This window comes from Oncorhynchus kisutch, linkage group LG11 (assembly GCF_002021735.2).
Source record: "Oncorhynchus kisutch isolate 150728-3 linkage group LG11, Okis_V2, whole genome shotgun sequence".
NCBI classification, from domain to species: Eukaryota; Metazoa; Chordata; class Actinopteri; order Salmoniformes; family Salmonidae; genus Oncorhynchus; species Oncorhynchus kisutch.
This window is the reverse complement of record NC_034184.2, coordinates 74,181,908-74,200,235: the sequence shown is the minus strand read 5'-3', so window position 1 is coordinate 74,200,235 and position 18,328 is coordinate 74,181,908. Positions and strand designations below refer to the sequence as shown.

General features: G+C 45.0%; 1 protein-coding gene across 3 annotated transcripts in view; it reads right to left on the bottom strand.

Moving 5' to 3' along the window:
- Window positions 1–1,529: 1,529 nt before the first annotated feature.
- LOC109899245 (spermatogenesis-associated protein 13) overlaps window positions 1,530–18,328 on the bottom strand; it is a 31,239-nt gene continuing 14,440 nt past the window's right edge. Inside the window, exons 2-14 of one of the 3 annotated variants that reach the window (XM_031836322.1) lie at window positions 15,749–17,344; window positions 14,565–14,606; window positions 13,679–14,152; window positions 13,388–13,532; window positions 10,769–10,896; window positions 5,725–5,904; window positions 4,894–5,085; window positions 3,807–3,986; window positions 3,414–3,646; window positions 3,156–3,285; window positions 2,664–3,042; window positions 2,477–2,551; window positions 1,530–2,362 (exon numbers count right to left, since the gene is read on the bottom strand). In XM_031836322.1, coding sequence (XP_031692182.1) covers window positions 2,190–2,362; window positions 2,477–2,551; window positions 2,664–3,042; window positions 3,156–3,285; window positions 3,414–3,646; window positions 3,807–3,986; window positions 4,894–5,085; window positions 5,725–5,904; window positions 10,769–10,896; window positions 13,388–13,532; window positions 13,679–14,152; window positions 14,565–14,606; window positions 15,749–17,344 — 3,927 coding nt within the window. In that variant the 3' untranslated portion in view covers window positions 1,530–2,189. Of the gene's footprint in view, window positions 2,363–2,476; window positions 2,552–2,663; window positions 3,043–3,155; window positions 3,286–3,413; window positions 3,647–3,806; window positions 3,987–4,893; window positions 5,086–5,724; window positions 5,905–10,768; window positions 10,900–12,593; window positions 12,629–13,387; window positions 13,533–13,678; window positions 14,153–14,564; window positions 14,607–15,748; window positions 17,345–18,328 lie in introns of those variants that run through there. The other 2 variants (XM_031836321.1, XM_031836323.1) reach the window with 2 other exon arrangements.

The following is an 18,328-nucleotide window of genomic DNA, read 5'->3' as shown; positions in this document are numbered from 1 at the left end:
AAAGAGACGGGAAAACTCCGGGATGCTGGCCTTCTAGGCAGAGTTCCTCTGTCCAGTGTCTGTGTTCTTTTGCCCATCTTAATCTTTTAGTTTTATTGGCCAGTCTGAGATGGCTTTTTCTTTTACACTCTGACTGTCTCTGAGGACAGCTCCTACAAACTCACCATTAATGCGTCTTTAGGCTTGTGAGGACTAAGTCTCTGAGGACAGCTCCCACACAGTCCCCATTAATATGGAGTCTTCAGTCAAATATTTCAAGCAGTAGGCTGGATCTTATGGGAAAACTGTACAGGTTGCATCATGTATGTGGTCAGTTTATGTCTTAAAGTAATGCCATCGTTTGTAATCTCAAACCGCGCGCAACCCTTAAACTATCGTGATAACGAGGGTACCGATTCTCTCATGGCAACGAAAATTACTCCTTTATAGTAGTCAGTCACACACTGTAAATGCATGTATTCTTAATGAATGGCCTAAAGCCTACGTTTTCGATTTAAGTAGGCTACTTGAAGAACATTTTATGGGGACCACTCGGTTGATTTGGCTGCACAATGACCGTTCTACTAGTCACTGAGGCCTAACCTAAATTGGTAAAAAAAAAAATGTATTCCCATTGATCTACACTAGGTAACGTTCCAAGAATATGCTATAATTAAACTAGCACTGTCCCCTTGAGACGCAATGCCATATCTGTCATCTCCACCTGTCTGCCCACCGTCCCCGTGCTCTTTCCCACGACACGGCGACATTAATTACCTCGCGCCTCTCATATCACGGGATCGTTCGCTTCAGAGTGCCATCTGTCATTTATACTCTTCCATTCTCTTAAAAGGTCAAATCTAGATTTGGAAAAGGCAGGCCTGTGTAGGCTACTGGCTAAACCGTGCTACTGTGGGGGCCTCGCTATCTACGGAGCCGCCAGGTGAACGTAACCAGATCAGACCGCACAGATGAGCCGCTGTGGGAACCAGTGACCACACAGAATGCAACGTGACCTGCGCCAGATACTCTGTTAGTACACTTTTTCAGTCAGGTCCCGTTTCCAGCATTGTGGAACATCTCTTCTGCGCTTGACCTGCACAAGCACTGTTCATAACACGAACTGTTCACACCCTTCTTTGGCAGAGGAAATGTTGCCGGTTTTAAAGCTTATTTCCTGCAATTCTACACATTTTGTCAAGCGGTGCAGGTAAATTTTAGCATTTTTAAAGCTAATTTTCTTGCAATGCTATACATTTTGAATTCATGTGATAATCTATGGGCTCAAAAACATAGCTAAAAAACATTAGCCGACATGGGCTAGTTGATATGGACATTTCTGATAAGCTATAAATAGCTCTTGAAGGTCTGCAGTGACAAGAGGATTCTACTTGTGCATTCCACTATTACAACTTCTAGATGAAGTTGAAAGCAGGGCATGTGTGCGCACTTGAAAATAAAGTCTGATTATTTGTCTGGTGGGATCAGATACAATTCTATTCCACTTAGATCCTTTTCAAAACAAGGCACATGTTTTTTCACAACCAACATCACTTGCATTTGGTACAAGAGTTTATTTACAACAGTGATAACAGAGTTAATGTGTGTGTGTGTGTGTGTGTGCGTACGTACACCGTCCTGTGTGTGTGTGTGTACGTACACTGTCCTGTTGGTACATGTGTGTGTGTACAGACACTGTCCTGTGGGTACACTGTCCTGTGTGTGGGCTGTGCTTTCACTAGCAGTCTAACGCCAACAGGGTCCAGCCTCAGAAATAAACTAAAACCAAGATATCAGGTAAATATTCGACAGGTAATTTAAAAGCAGAACGTGTAGTACATCATTGCCATAATTACTATAATACAGGTTTCTGCTAGGCGGTTGGGTGTAAAGGAATCTCAGACTACAAAAGCAGTATCTTCACCACACCAGCAACATGGAGGGGTGTCCGTCTGTATGTATATTAACAAGTCCAGGCACTGATTTAACTAGACAAATAAAAACAGACATAAAAATAATGCACAAACAAACAAAACACACAGAAAACTTTAAGAGGCAACACAAACACATTGATAAAACCCACATTACACAAAGCAGTACGCGCACAGATACTGTCCTGTGGGTCCATAACAACTGTACGTTTTTCTGAGTTATCAGGACAATTCTAGGCGTGGAGACCATTTATAGAGTCAGGACCAGGCGGGGGATCCTCACTTCCTGAAGAAGGTGTGTCGGGTGAAGGTGTACCACAGATGGGCGGGCTTTCGCTTGGGCTCGGCCAATGTGAACACCTGCTGCTGAGGCACGCTGGTTGGCACGGTAACGTGGCGCTGGTGAATTGGATGCAGGGGCTGGTTGTGGGGTGGGACAGAGTAGCCCATGGCTGTGGAGGAAATGGAAAACAACATTTTAAAAACATTATTTGCAATAGTGATGAATCCAAAACCACATGCACAGCAATCGTAAGAACACAAAAGCATGATTTATTAACGCTTACTCTTCATTTTCCCTTGTCGGGATTTCCTCGCATTGAAGATTGCTTGTTTTCGCTGCGTTTCACTGATCTTCATTCCTGTCATGAAAAAAACAATCAAATGTCATTCAACACATTCTCCTCTCCCCAACAACCCCTCTCGTCTACTCCTCTTTCCTTTCCTCCATCTCTCCATTCCACCCCTCCTCACCCGTCTCTTGGTCCTCCTGTACCCTCCGTCTCTCCCTGGCAAAGGCCTGCAGCCAGCGCTGTCTGTCCTGGGGCTTTCTGCAGCAGAGGTAACACAGGGTCTCCAGAGTGGAGCTGTTCCGGAGCCACAGGGCATTCTTCAGCGAGATGCCCAGCTCAGGGTCCCTGCCGTCGGGCATCTCCAGCAGCTCCGTGTGGTCCATGTCCAGACGGCCGCGGTAGTACAGCAGGTCGCGGCGCAGCACGTCCTTCTTACAGAACACCAGCTGGTGGTCGAACAGGAAGAAGCTGCGCTGCTGTGTCTTGTTGCCCTGGCACACGATCCGGGTCAGCTCTCCAGAGTGGATCAGCTCCGAGCTGCGCTCCAACACGTCTGCTCCCTGAAAGGAACAATGACAGAGAGACATTCATTAGGTTGAGTTGCATTCATTGTTAGAACACACAGGGATAACATCTGCCTGCTACAGTAATAATACACCTGGAAGATTCTCACCTCCCAGCGTAGGATGGCCACTTGCCAGTGAGCGATGGCGTCAACACTCTCCAGGCGCCTCTTCCCCTCATTGATGAGGCTCGCCACGTTCTTCATCGCCTCGTACGCATCACTCACTCCACCGTAGTCACTAAAGCACACAACATCAACAGCATTGGAGAGTGTGAAAAGGTTTGTGTGTTGCACAACTAGCTGTGTATATATATAACACACATGTGGGTGTTGTGAAGTTTGTAAAGTGTGTGTGCTGTGGCCTACCTGTGGTCTTTGGGAGTGTATTTGAGCAGCTCTCCCAGCTGCAGGGGGTACTTGCAGATCTTCTGGACGGGCGTGAGCAGGAAGCCGGCGATGGAGATGTCAATCATCTGCTGCAGCAGCCGGCAGGCCTCAAAGAAGTGCTTGTACCTGCCCAGCTTCATGAGGCGCTGCAGCTCCCCACACGCTGCAGGGTGGGTGTTACAGTACTCAGAGTAGATGGAAAACCCCTCCCCCTGAGAGAGGGGAGACAGTTAAATAAAACCTTCCAAATAGGGATGTGACTGCTTTGAAATGTATACAGTGAAAAGTTTTGGAAAAATGCTGTATTTAGTAATACAATCTGTGTATGTGTGTGACTGTGTGTAGAAAGGTAGAACCAACGGTAGAACGTACCTGTAAGAGGAAACAGGCTCCTATCTCACTGAGGTGAGGCTGGTCTGTGTTGTACTTCCTCTCCAGGTCTTTGAGGAACTGTCTCTGGAACTTGTAGATGTCCTCGATGTTACTGAAGATGGTCTTCAGCTGCAGCTCAGTGAACATGCCTGGGTTCTTACCACACTGACGGATATAGCCCTGGGAAAAGCATTAGATATTGTCAGATGTTTTAGCTGTAACAAGGAATAACCGTTACTATGGAGTTGCGGACAACGCAAGGTTTGTCCAGCAGGGGGAGCGCCAATGAAGCTGGTGAAAATCCAGAGCCTTAGGGAGATTGTCATTTAGGTAAATCAGTCCTCTTCTCTCCTGGACTCCTCTGTCCTCTCCTCCGTGACCCGGAAACTGATAAGTGGTCGAGAAGACTCCCCTCCTCCATTTCCTACTTCGGCAGATGATGCACAAGAGTGTCCTTGCGGCAAATAGCAGGGAAGTGCTACGCCCCCTTTGAATCAGGTGTTCTCAAAGCATCTTGAATCAGGTGTTCTCAAAGCATCTTGAATCAGGTGTTCTCAAAGCATCTTGAATCAGGTGTTCTCAAAGCATCTTGAATCAGGTGTTCTCAAAGCATCTTGAATCAGGTGTTCTCAAAGCATCTTGAATCAGGTGTTCTCAAAGCATCTTGAATCAGGTGTTCTCAAAGCATCTTGAATCAGGTGTTCTCAAAGCATCTTGAATCAGGTGTTCTCGAAGCATCTTGAATCAGGTGTTCTCCTTGTATCTATAAAATGTGTTGCACAACTAGCTACATTTGTTTTATCATTTTACACAATTATTCTGGAATTCCACCCGTTTAAACTTCATTTGCCGGATGAAGCGTGAGTAGAAAAGGAGAGTTTCATTTCATACAAATGCATTCGTTCACACATTTCCTCTCCTCCGCTCCTCAATTACCTTTGACCATTTTTCCAAAAAGAGGCAAGGAGAAGAGAGGAGAGCAGGAGAGAAAAACTAAGGTAAATTCTACCCTATTGGTAATGTCAGTGACGATGGAGGAGACATGGGTTAGGGTCGGGTTAATTTTTCTGGTTGAGCCTCCACCCACCTCACAGATGTCCCGGAGGTGTTTGATGTAGATGCGTTCTGTGTTCATGATCTCTTTGACCACGTTGGTCCTCATCTGGTGGCGGTGCTCAGCGCTGTGTGTGTCCCGGGGGGCAGTGTGTGGGTTCTCCTGGTCCAGAGCACAACGCTCTACACTCTCCGCTCCAGAATCCTCCTCCTGGTTCACACGCACCTGTCAAATCACACACACGTTACCAGGTGAACCAGAGTCACGCATCTGTGAATTAAACCCTATTAACCCAACCTACATCCCTATGGTAACATTAGAAACACTATGTATGGTTAACAAGCCACTGTCCATCGCCAACAATCCCCAACAGGGGCAATTACCAAGCGGTCACCCCCCCGTCAATTAACTGGACTCACCATGGTTACCATAGCTTGCCTAATTAAGATGCAACTGTAAATCAACACAATTCACCAGGGAAACCACCAAAACCTCTGAACCCACACTACCCTTTCCCTTGAACACAAACTACTAAGGGCCTGGGTTGCAGCCAAGACAGCTGGCAGGGTCTAGCGTAAACATTAATTACACAGAGGGCAGAATGTCTACTTAAGACAAAACATGGACACTTGTTGTATTTTCTTGCTTCCTGATCCAAGCCGATCATGTCAATGGCTTGTTCAGAAAGTTGTTTTGTTTTTGACCTCTTTTTGCGTCATGACCTGACCTGTTTGTTTCTTGTTGTTGTGAAAAAAGATCAATAAAAACACAAAGAGCTGTTAAATAATTGACTTTGACAGATTTCTCTTTCTCTTCAATGCAACAGGGCTAGTGCACAAATGTGTTGACTCCGTGTTGTCTTACCCTGACGAAGCTGGAGGGGAACCAGGCCTCCCTGTCTGCCCCCATGCCCCACCACCAGTCCTTGTGAGGGGCCTCCAGCACCCGGATCACATCCCCCGCCTTGAACGCCAGCTCCTGCTCCTCCATTGTCACATGGTCCCACAGGGCCTCTGCATACACAGCTTGACCCTGGCTGATCCACTGAGAGAGCGAGAGAAAAAAGGGTAAGAGAGAAGTGGAGGGTTACCGAGCTTATGTAATGACAGACACGCACAAATAAATACAGAATTACATGCACAGCATACTCATGTCTGACACACAGATTACGCTTGGACTTGGGACACCAGAGCTGCGTCCAAACTCAGACCAAAACAGATCACACACACATCAGGGATTGCAGAAATGGCATATTGTCTTGGAGACATTTATCCAATGTTCCCTTTAAGCTGCACGCATGCGCAGTAGCCCCCAGACCGCCGCACAGAAATATCAGCCCACAGAGAGAAGTACGATATTGAACTTCATTCAACGACTGATCGCTCTCCAAGGCATTCCTCCATTTTTTCTGTAAAAAAATCAACAATTTGTATTTATTATGGAGTGGAAGTTAACACTCAAGGTTTCTCTTTACTGTGGCAATTGTGATCGAATCAACCCAATATTATCCACGTTCAACGCAACATACTGAAACAAAACGAACTATGCAACAGCTTAGCTTTTGTTGTAGACAGAACGCATCGGAGTAGGATTCTATTGCATTGACACGCACTACTCAGCCTGTACTCTACACAGACCGGTGCAGCGTAAACAATCAGAGCTGCAGTAGGCCTACATGAAAATAGACCATTGCCATATATGGATCTGTACCATTTACTTTGACCTGGACTGTGTTTACAGCATGAGCGGTCGTGAGTAGGGCTGTGACGGTCACAAAATTTTGTCAGACAGTGATTGTCAAGTGAATAACTGTCAGTCTCATGGTAATTGACCGTTAATTAACAAACACATTAAGCATCTCCTGGCTTCCACACATTTTAAAAAGTGGAATAAATCCATGTATTTTAGACTACACCTTCACAATAAATCCATGATTTATTTTAGACAGGTCTAAAGAAGCATGATATGAAGAAAATGTAGACTATTTCAGAAGAACAGAATAGCATACTCCGAGTTGTCTTTATGTTAGGTCCTGATCTGGCTATGCCATATGGCTGTGGGCTTCACTATTTCATTTAGCAGACAAGATTTGCTTATAATTATGTTGCATTACTTTATAGTATGGTGAATACAATTGAACAAAGCTAAATAAAATAAATATTTTCTCCAAACGATTGAGTGCTGCACATTTGGCTATTCAGTGTTGAGCAGTTAAAACAGGTATTCCTATATGCTTAATTTAGATTTAGATTTATTAAATGTAACTTTAGTTGTTCTACAAACGTTGTTTTGATTTTTAATACATTGTAAGGCTGCATGATGAGACTAATGATCATTTGAAAGAAAATAGCTTGAAAAGGCATGAGTTCTGTATTGTGTATGGCGCAGGCTGTACACTTCAATAGTCTCAATCACAATTTGACACGCACTTGACAACGCCTCGAATTTCACGGCGGAATCCCCTTTGTGGCTGTAATGCACCCTAAAAAAAATCCATTCTTTTTACGGCCCGAAGTGCTGTGCTCTTCTCCTTTGAGTGTGCTGTGCAATCCGAAGTCTCGGTCTTTCTCACAGGCTACAAATTAAGACAGACACGTCGGGTGACGCAACTTCTCACGTCCTTATCCAACTCTGATGTGCATATTGAAGATATTGGAAGAACTGTTCACATTTACTTTGAACAGCAAAAGCACGAGACTATGTTAATCTACTAACCCCCATAGTACAAAAGTAGACCTATTCTATTATGTGCGATAAAAATATTTAATAAATAAAAAAATTGTCTGGGACAGTTGCGATGGAGCCCAAATTAATACAACCACTAGCATCAAAAAAACTTTTTAGATCAAAACGTTCAGCTTAAAATGTTGATAAACCATTAGGCTATTTCTTCATATTATAAGCGCAGCAATGCGCACACGGAAGTAGGCTATAAGTGTGAATGTACCACTGGCGGAAAACACCATTATCAAAAGTGACCGCAAATGCAATTATGCATGGAACGCTCTTATTATAAAAAGGCACATTTTTAAATGGTGGAAATGTTCTTCCCCAAACACATATGCCTGTTAGGCTCTACACCCCTGGTAAAGCAGATTAATGCGCATACTTTTAATGATTTATTTGGCCACTGCAGTTGTGATACAAACCTTATTAAAACATATTGGCCTATGGGCTAGGCTAATAACTGGGCAACTATGAAAAAGTCACAAAAAAGATGCATGGTTTCTTATGCTGGGCATCATTCACAAGTGATAATGTATTAGCTACCGTTCAAAAGTTTGGGGTCACATAGAAATGTCCTTGTTTTGGAAAGAAAATTAAAATAATTAAAATAACATCAAATTGATCAGAAATGCACTGCAGACATAGTTAAATGTTGTAAATGACTATTGTAGCTGGAAATGGCTGATTTTTTATGGAATATCTACATAGGAGTACAGAGGCCCATTATCAGCAACCATCACTCCTGTGTTCCAAAGGCACACAGGCAGAGGCAGAGTTGCAAAGAAAAAGCCATCTCAGACTGGCAAATAAAGAGAAAAGATTAAGATGGGCAAAAGAAGAGGAACTCTGCCTAGAAGGCCAGCATCCCGGAGTCGCCTCACTGTTGACGTCGAGATTGGTGTTGCGGGTACTATAACGAGGCTGCCAGTTGAGGACTTGTGAGGCGTCTGTTTATCAAACTAGAAACTAATGTAGTTGTCCTCTTGCTTAGTTGTGTACCGGGGCCGCCAACTCCCTTTTCTATTCTGGTTAGAGACAGTTTGCGCAGTTCTGTGAAGGGAGTAGTACACACAGTTGTACGAGATCATCAGTTTCTTGGCAATTTCTAGCATGGAATTACCTTAATTTCAAAGAACAAGAATAGACTGACGAGTTTAAGAAAGGTCTTTGTTTCTGGCCATTTTGAGCATGTAATCGAACCCACAAATGCTAATGCTCCAGATACACAACTAGTCTAAAGAAGGCCAGTTGTATGCTTCTTAAATCAAGACAACAGTTTTCAGATGTGCTAACATAATTGCAAAAGGGTTTTCTAATAATCAATTAGCCTTTTTGAAATTATAAACTTGGAATAGCTAACACAACGTGTCATTGGAACACAGGAGTGATGGTTGCTGATAATGGGCCTATGTAGATATTCCATTTTTTTTTTAAATCAGCCGGTTCCAGCTACAATAGTCATTTACAACATTAACAATGTCTACACTGTATTTCTGATCAATTTGATGTTATTTTAAAAATGGACAAAAAATGTGCTTCTCTTTCAAAAACAAGGACATTTGTAAGTGACCCCAAACTTTTGAACAGTAGTGTAATTCACAAGTGATAGGCAAAAATTGTCACCCATCAGATTATTCTTGATTTAGTCTTGTCTTTAAATATACTAATTAATGGGTGTGTGACATTTGTTTTGATTTAGAATGAACCATTATCATGCACCTGAATCAAAACAGGGGCAGTGGGAAAAAAATACATGTTACCTATGCATTAAATAGCTTTTCCTGTAGTTCATTTTCATGCCAGCCAGGTAGGCTACACTCCTGTTCTAAATATAAGCAATGTGCTTAATATTAGGAAAGTTTAGAAATAAATAAATATAGTAGGCCTAGCCTATAGAAAGCTGATGGGATCCTCTTTTTAATAGAGGCCATCACTCTGTTCTCTTATGCAATTGCATAGCCTAATGAAATATTGAGCAACATGAGCTCTCGAAGTGTTTGATTAGATTTTCAAATATATTTGCATTGATGTCAGAGTGATTAGAGGGAAAATAGAGTGCTGAGCACCAGGCAGTTAGCTAGTTCGGTACGAATGACCATCAGCATCATCAGAGCTTGGAGAAGCCAAATCACCGTGACTAAATGGTCACATGGAATTTGACTGCCTTCATGACTCGTGACCGCCGGTGTGGCGGTAATACGATCACTGCAACAGCCCCAGTTGTGAGTAGGTGCGCTTGTTTTGAGATCAAAGCAAGCGCTGCATGTAGCCAATTGTGCACATTTAGTTAATATCCTTTGCTAGTTACAGTTATTAGCCCAGTTATAGATACTATGTAGTCAGCAATAGGGGAGTGATTGCTTCCAACAAGAGCACAAAACATATACATTCCTAGACCTTTATGAAAAATGAGTCAGGTACATAGCTTTGTTTTGTCTTGAAGGGGCACTGTTGTATTTTGAGACAGGCTTGAATAAGCTAAGTAGCCAATAGGCAGAGGGTAGTATAATTGTCTGATTCTCTGTAATAATCGTATGGAAATAATTATGCATTTTATTTTGTAGAGTGGTTTCTTGCGTCAAACAACAACTCTTTCAGTCACCTCCCTGTCTGAAGGACAAGTAAATAAAACAGGTTAGTGTCAAGCCCTGCATGTTTTTTTCCAAAAGTCTCATGGAATGTTGGCCTACATTGAACACCACATATTGGCTGCTACTGTAGGCTGAATGATAGAACAGCTATTTACATGTTAAGATATTATCCATTTTCTCCATTGTTTTTGATGGCAGGCCACTCTGGTAGGCCTACATTATGATCAAATAGCCACACTAGCCTACTTGAGCACTGTTAAAACCAACTAAAAAGGGGTACAACCTCAGTGTTCAGAGTAAACTTGCTTCTACACCTGCATTGCTTGCTGTTTGGGGATTTAGGCTGGGTTTCTGTACAGCACTTTGTGACATCAGCTGATGTAAGAAGGGCTTTATAAGTACATTTGATTGAAATTTGATTGATAAAGTCACACTGGAAGATGAACAGAATTTTCCCAACATTCAAGTATGCACTCAGCAGACATGAAATTTGATCAGTGCCAAATTTCTTGAGGGAACATTGGTTACATCTGATGCTGAATGCATCCTGAAATTTAACACACAGGCAGGCAGGTAGATAAGCAGCACACCTGGCTGAGAGCAGACAGCCCCACCCCAGGCTGCAGGTACGTTGTGACATCACTGAGCTCATCGAAGCTCCCCTCCTCCTCACTCACACTGTCACCATCCACCGCTGCACAACACTCTGAGCCTCCGTCTGCTGTGGGGAGGAGAGAGTTAGTACAGTTACACACATCAGACATGCTCTCTCACACACAAACAGCACTCACTACACCAGGGATCATCAACTATATTCAGCCGCAGGACGATTTGTTCTTGAGTGGATGGTCGGGGGGCTGCGACAAATACAAATCATTTGTAGAAGGCAAATTGACCGCAAGAAGCCCAAACAGATATGTTTAACTAAAACAATCATTTCAAACCTGGTTTACATTTGTATACGATCACATTTCACTATTATGCATGGGAAAAGATTTCCTCAAATTAAATCAATTGGAGCTGGTTTCCTGGTGTTTTTAGTCAACGTCGAAAATAAATAATAATTACACATGTATATATATACATTTTTGGGTGGTTTTTGTTTAGAAAACTTGGGGGGGGGGGGCAAAAACAAAAAAAATACCCGCAGGCCAGTTGGGGAACCCTGCTCTACACATTACACACTCTGGAAAGATGGTAAACACACTAACTTTCAAAGCTCTCCCAGACCTGCCAACCCTGTCCAACTGTTTAGAGTACAAGACGGGCAGCATATTGGAGATTCATGTGCTTAGACAAACATTATGCATCACACCTGGTTCAGTTAGTCCTCTGAAAAGGTATTTAGAAAACATAAATAAAAGATTCATACTGATAAGTACAGAACATATAATATAAATATATGTTTTGTAGAATTAGCACAGATTGTCTGTATGTTTATTCCATTACATGTACAGTATAGAATGGAGATAATTATCTATAACGTTTTTCTTAGCACATGCCCCCAAGTTTAGTCTCTATAGCAGAGGAACGCTAGTCACCTCTCAAACAGGGCCAATCACTAGGGCCAGCTCACAAGTATTGGCTTTTTAGACACGGTTCCTAATCAACACTAAAAGCTAAATAATTTTGAAAACATAAAAACAAATGATCACATCGACACAGACTGCAAACTGGCTACACAAAGCTCAAGTAGGCTACCGCAAAGGGAATCTGAAGGCTGTTCAGTAGACTACCGCAAAGGGAATCTGAAGGCTGTTCAGTAGACTACCGCAAAGGGAATCTGAAGGCTGTTCAGTAGGCTACCGCAAAGGGAATCTGAAGGCTGTTCAGTAGGCTACCGCAAAGGGAATCTGAAGGCTGTTCAGTAGACTACCGCAAAGGGAATCTGAAGGCTGTTCAGTAGGCTACCGCAAAGGGAATCTGAAGGCTGTTCAGTAGGCTACCGCAAAGGGAATCTGAAGGCTGTTCAGTAGGCTACCGCAAAGAGAATCTGAAGGCTGTTCAGTAGGCTACCGCAAAGAGAATCTGAAGGCTGTTCAGTAGGCTACCGCAAAGAGAATCTGAAGGCTGTTCAGTAGGCTACCGCAAAGAGAATCTGAAGGCTGTTCAGTAGGATAATGCAAAGGGAATGTAAGGCTGTTCGGTAGGCTACCACAAAGGGAATCTGAAGGCTGTTCAGTAGGATAATGCAAAGAGAATCTGAACGCTGTTCGCTAGAAGAGTCTGTTTCAGCCTATGTAAAGGTGACTATTGTATTTCTTTGCGCATATATCATTTCAGATTTTTGAAATTGATCAAATCTAAAATGTAGTACAAAGGCATTTTAGAAGCATTTCCTCTAAATCTAATACCGGACATTCATTCATTGCGCAGTCTTCTAAACACAGGCAGGCAGGTAGATAAGCAGCACACCTGGCTGAGAGCAGACAGCCCCACCCCAGTCTTCTAAACTCGACTCCATTTAATTCCAAGATGTTTATATTTATTTTTGATACACTTTTGTAATGCTTTTTGTGACGTGGATCATAATTACTGTTAGTCTATCAGGTTGTGTTATCCTCGTAATGTTAAGTGGAAAATGGGATACGTGGAAAATGGGACGCAGAATTAAATGTTTTTCACACTCGCACAAATGCGAACAGTTATTTTTCGTATTTGCATTTAATTTCTTTCACTAGCAAATGCGAGTGAACTGCTGACACATTAGAGCCCACTGAATGTCCATCTTATGTTCGCTAACGTTAGCTTGAACCAATGCGTTTACCTTTCCACAACACACAGAGTCCATGTGTTAACTTACAGCTGACAGTCTGCAAACTCAGCATCACAACAAACAGGAGGGACAGACACGAGGAAGCTACGTTGAATAATGATGTATTCATCTCCATGTCCGTTGACACAAACTCTGTACATGTCTGTGTGTTGCAGCTGGAGAATCGGGTTGTTAGATTTACTCAGTGGATTTATTTTTTATTCAAATGTTTTTAAAAAACAGGCCCTATTCATTCTGCGTACTTTTAACTCGGATCTCGTACCTTCATACATGAACAGAGTATTGTGTAGTTGTTACACAACATGTGTGCATGTTGGCCAATCTGCTCTCTGCTTTACGCTTCTTTAACAGACATTCTACCCCACTCTGCCTCTCATACACAAACATACTCCATCTTTATTCCTCCCTTTCACACACACACTCCCTCCCTCACCACTGAGGACTCTGTGTAGTTTGCGTTGTCCAAGGCGGTCCAGTCCAATGGGTGTGCTCTGGGAGAAGGTGGAGGGGCGGAACCTGGCCGACACAGCCCTGTAGGAGGGCACTTGGTGGGATGGGACAGGGGGGCGTGACAGGGGCTAGAGCAACATGGAAAGGACAGTGTTAGGGGCCTTTGGGAACATCCAAGGGTTTTGCACCTCAATCACAAACAGGGCATTATTTGGCATACTGTGTTACACAAATCTCAGTATATCTAGCCATTGTTAAACAGTGAGGTGCTTACAGACGGCAGGCGGTCCTCTCTCCCCTCAGCGCCAGGTGAAGAGTACAGATCCACTCCTCCAATCACAGACATAGGCCGTCTTCTCCGGCACCGGAGATCTCCATTCATATTGTAGTTCTCTTGGCTGTCACTGTCCTGCGAGCCTCCATTACTTTTGAAGTCCTGACAGAGAGTTCCATTTGTAATCCTCTCCTCAGGTTGTAGCTCCGCCTCCTCCTCGGGGATGGCGTACTTCCTGGCAACCAGCTGAGCGTAGTCAGAGATTGGCCGAGGCCTCGATCGCCCCGCCCTCCGTCTGGGGGTGACGGACGTGGACGTTTCCGTTGCGCCTGTTGCCATGGGTGATGTGGTTAATATGGGTGAGATGGGAGAATGTAGGGAACATCTTGGGGTGAGAGTGGTACCGGTGGCTGAAGGAGAGGGCGCCTCTTCACCCCCTAACAGTGCCTCTCTGCCCTGTTCGTCTGATGTGTCCTGCAGGTAAGAGTAAAGGTGAAAGGTCAAATTTGATGTCCCACAATGCCTGCTCCTAATTAAACACATCCTCGATAAAGAATGTCTGTTAATCAGAAACAGAGCATGCTGTTTAGCTGACGTGTCAAATGTGGAAAGTCCGTGCAAATGTCAGTGATATGGAATATTTATTTTTGCACATTCTTCTCCCATATCACATACCCTGAATTCATGTAAAAAGTCTTATCAAATTGTATGTGTAGACACAAGGAGGAGCGACAGAAGAGAATACATGTCCTCCTATTTAGCTTACTGCCCAAGATAAATTGTTTGCAATGGTTAGTCTAACTGACCAGAGAGCTTACTAGTATACTGTACTGGTTAAGTTTAATTTGTTTGTCATTGACATGTCAGAAGAGAGAAGTTCCTTTACCTCCAGCTCCTCCTGATCTTGGTCTGGTCTGGTCCATATGCACTGGAAAGGTACACAGTAGATCAGCACCATGGTCAAACACCAACACACTCACAGGCCTCTGTCCCGAGGTCTGCTTCTCCTTTAGTTCTCTACTGCACAGTTCCTCTGCCTGCTTCTCTCTCTTCAACCAATGAAAATCAGCTAATTTCCCTCCATCTGATCAACTAAAATCTGCCATCATGGTTCTCAGTCAAATAAACCAGTCTTCTGATTGAATATTCAGTCCTCTAACAACCCAGACAGTGTATTATTCCTGGTGTGTCGGTAGTGTTTTCCTAGATCTCTCTGTAAACTCTCCCAGGCCCAGCGTGACTAGTGGACTTTGTCCCGGTGGCCTGCCTGCCTGCCTGTTGTTGAGGGCAGAGTGGGGAAGGGAGGGGACAGCATTGCTCTTACTGATAACCAGCCAGCCACAGCACACTGGAACAGGAGCCCCGCTTGCTTATGCAACCAATCCCACCACCAATCATAAACAATACCTAATAATTAACTGCCTGTTCTGCTCCTTCAGATTGGCCGGCCTCTACAGCCGGCCGACACGTGACCCTGCTAGGGCTGTGGCTGCTGGGAGTCACGCAATCACAGTGGTGACAAATACACTAGACCGATGCTTATGAGACACAGATAAAGTGACAGTAGATGTGACACAGGGCTGGGGCCAATCAGCTGGGCTGTAAAGCCTGATTGACAACTGACTTGACCAATCATGTTGGACAGGAACTTTGGACTAGGCATGGGCACGCAAGCGTTGGATTCTTTGGTTAGCTAGAGACACATGCCTCTACTCACTTATCTAAATGACTTTAAGAGACCTGACATAATCAAAGATCACTTCATAAACCACCAGATATCTCCACAACTACGTTCCATTTCACAAGACAAGGTCACTGCCAGAAGATCGAATTATTAGGATAAAGGCCTTACAACGGATCATTCTGCTCCAATTGATAAGGATGAGACCGTCTGCCTTCACCCCCATGACGACTTTTCACTGTGCTTCCCTTTGAGCCCGCTGAATAAATAGGAATGAGATGTCACCACCAGCACATCGCTTTCACCTGATGTCTTTCAGATCAGTAGTCCAGACATTCCAGTAGGACTGAGCCAGTGTAGCAGATTGGAGCATCAAAGTATTATCTTACCTGCTTTGGTGCCGTCTTGACCTCTGCATTGACCTCCGGCTGGTGTTTGCTGTGGCTCTCACATGGCTCCCCCTGGTGGAGTGGAGTGGAGTCACACTGAGCTCTCCACCCGTCTCCCCGTCCCTCCTGAGGCCTGCCCCCCTCACACAGGCTGCTCCTCAGGGGAGATGAGGTTGTAGCGAGAGGTTCACTATAGGTTGGGAAACTGAAGACATGGTCTGGTCTTCCCTGGAGGTGGGGGTGGATGGTTGGGGTGTGTTCCAGTGATACCAGAGTGACGTTCCTCGTTCTGGCGGGCGAGGGCCGCCGTTGACGGTCGCCGGCGGGAAGGCAGGGCGTACGGCGGGAGTAGTCGTCGTGGAGACGGCTGAGGGGGGACAGGGGAGTCACGGGGGAGCCTGGGCAAGTGACGGGGGACAGGTTAGGCCTACGTCTCACGGTCAGGTCAGTCATGCTGCCCACTAGCTTCAACATGTGGCCCCTGGCCCCTAGGGGACTTCTAAGGCGACCAGGGCTCTGGCTGCGGTCCCTAAGGTCCACGGACGAGGCACTGGCTGATCTCTGTATGCTGGGGCCCACATTGGCCACTACAGAGCCAATGGTACCAGGTGAGTCATTTGGAGAGGGAGAAGGGGCTTTGCGTCTGAAAGGGGCCTTAAGGTGTAGGTTGTCTGCACTCTTGGTTAGTCTGCTCAGCACATTGACGCTCTCTTCCGAATGGAGGTTCACCTCAGACCCTGAACTGGAGCCTAAACCTGGCCTCTGATTGGATGAAACCCCCTGTCCCGGACCCTCCCCGCGTTCCCCGTTCTGCCCAGTGTCCAGCAGTGAGATGCGCCCCGCCCCATATGCTCTCCGGATACTCCTTGAAAAGCATGTGTTTCTCTGCAGTCCATCTTCCTTATCTACTACTTCCTCCTCTTCTTCATTTTCAGAACTATAAGGGCTCATCCCAGCCATCTGCTGGCCAATAGACACCCTACTGGACACACTATAGCCCTCCCCACACCTCAGTCTTAAGCTCTGATTGGTTGTGACCATTCCATTATATTCACCCTGGTTGGCTGCTGAGATGTACTCCCCATCCGGATTAGCTGTCCCTCGGTTCTGAATGCCTTGGAGCACTGAGGAGCGCAGCTTCTTAAAGGAGCCCATGACGGCAAGCCCTGACAGGACTGGCCAAGCCTGCGGGCCCCCGGCACTGGATTGAGGGCCCTGGAAGGAGAGGGGCCTGGTTGTGCCCGGACTGTCCCCAGGAACAGTGCACTTCCTCTGGGTAGAGAAGAGCCTCATGATCCTGGAGGGGTAGGGCTTCATCTCAGGGTGGCCTATCACTCGGCTGGACCAGGTGTCCGTGTTGAGCCTGTTCAGTCTACTCTCCTCATTGTGGGGGTCATAGGTCACAAGCTGTACCTGGGCACCACACCCAGACAGCAGGGACGGGGGCACCGCAATCTCCACGTGACCCTGGGTAGGGTAAAGATCGCCGAGGGGTCGGGGCCAGGCTCGAGGTTGAAGGTCAGGGTCGGTGGAGGAGCCATCGCGACAGGAGAGGGAGTCATCGCTGCTAGACAGGGCTGCATCGCTCTGCCCCGCCTAAAGAGACAAGACATGTTACGTAACACTTATTTTATTTAACCAGGTAGGCCAGTTGAGAACAATTGTGACCTGGCCAAGATAAAGCAAAGCAGTGCGACAAAAAACAGAGTTACACATTGGATAAACAAACGTACAGTCAATAACACAATAGAAAAGTCTATATACAGTCTGTGCAAATGTAGTAAGATTATGGAGATAAGGCAATAAATTGGCCATAGTGGCAAAATAATTACAATTTAGCAATTAAACACTGGAGTGATAGATGTGCAGAAGATGAATGTGCAAGTAGACATACTGGGGTGCAAAGGAGCAAAAATTAACAGTATGGGGATGAGGTAGTTGGGTGGGCTATTTACAGATGGGCTGTGTACAGGTGCAATAATCGGTAAGCTGCTCTGACAGCTGATGCTTAAAGTTAGTGAGGGAGATATAAGTCTCCAACTTCAGTGATTTTTGCAATTTGTTCCAGTCATTGACAGCAGAGAACTGGAAGGAAAGATGTTGGCTTTGGGGATGACCAGTGAAATATACCTGCTGGAGAATGTGCTACGGATGGGTGTTGCTATGGTGACCAGTGAGCTGAGATAAGGCGGGGCTTTACCTAGCAAAGACTTATAGATAACCTGGAGCCAGTGGGTTTGGTGACGAATATGAAGCAAGGACAAGGCAACGAGAGCATATAGGTCACAGTGGTGGGTAGTATATGGGGCTTTGGTGACCAAACGGATGGCACTGTGATAGACTACATCCAGTTTGCCGAGTTGAGCGTTGGAGGCTATTTTGTAAATGACATCGCCAAAGTCAGTTTTACGAGGGTATTTTTGGCAGCACAAGTGAAGGATGCTTTGTTGTGAAATAGGAAGCTGATGCTAGATTTCATTTTGGATTGGAGAAGCTTAATGTGAGTCTGGAAGGAGAGTTTTGTTTTATAACATATAACACTTTATATTACTCTTCTTACTACAGTGTCCTTGGTCGTTT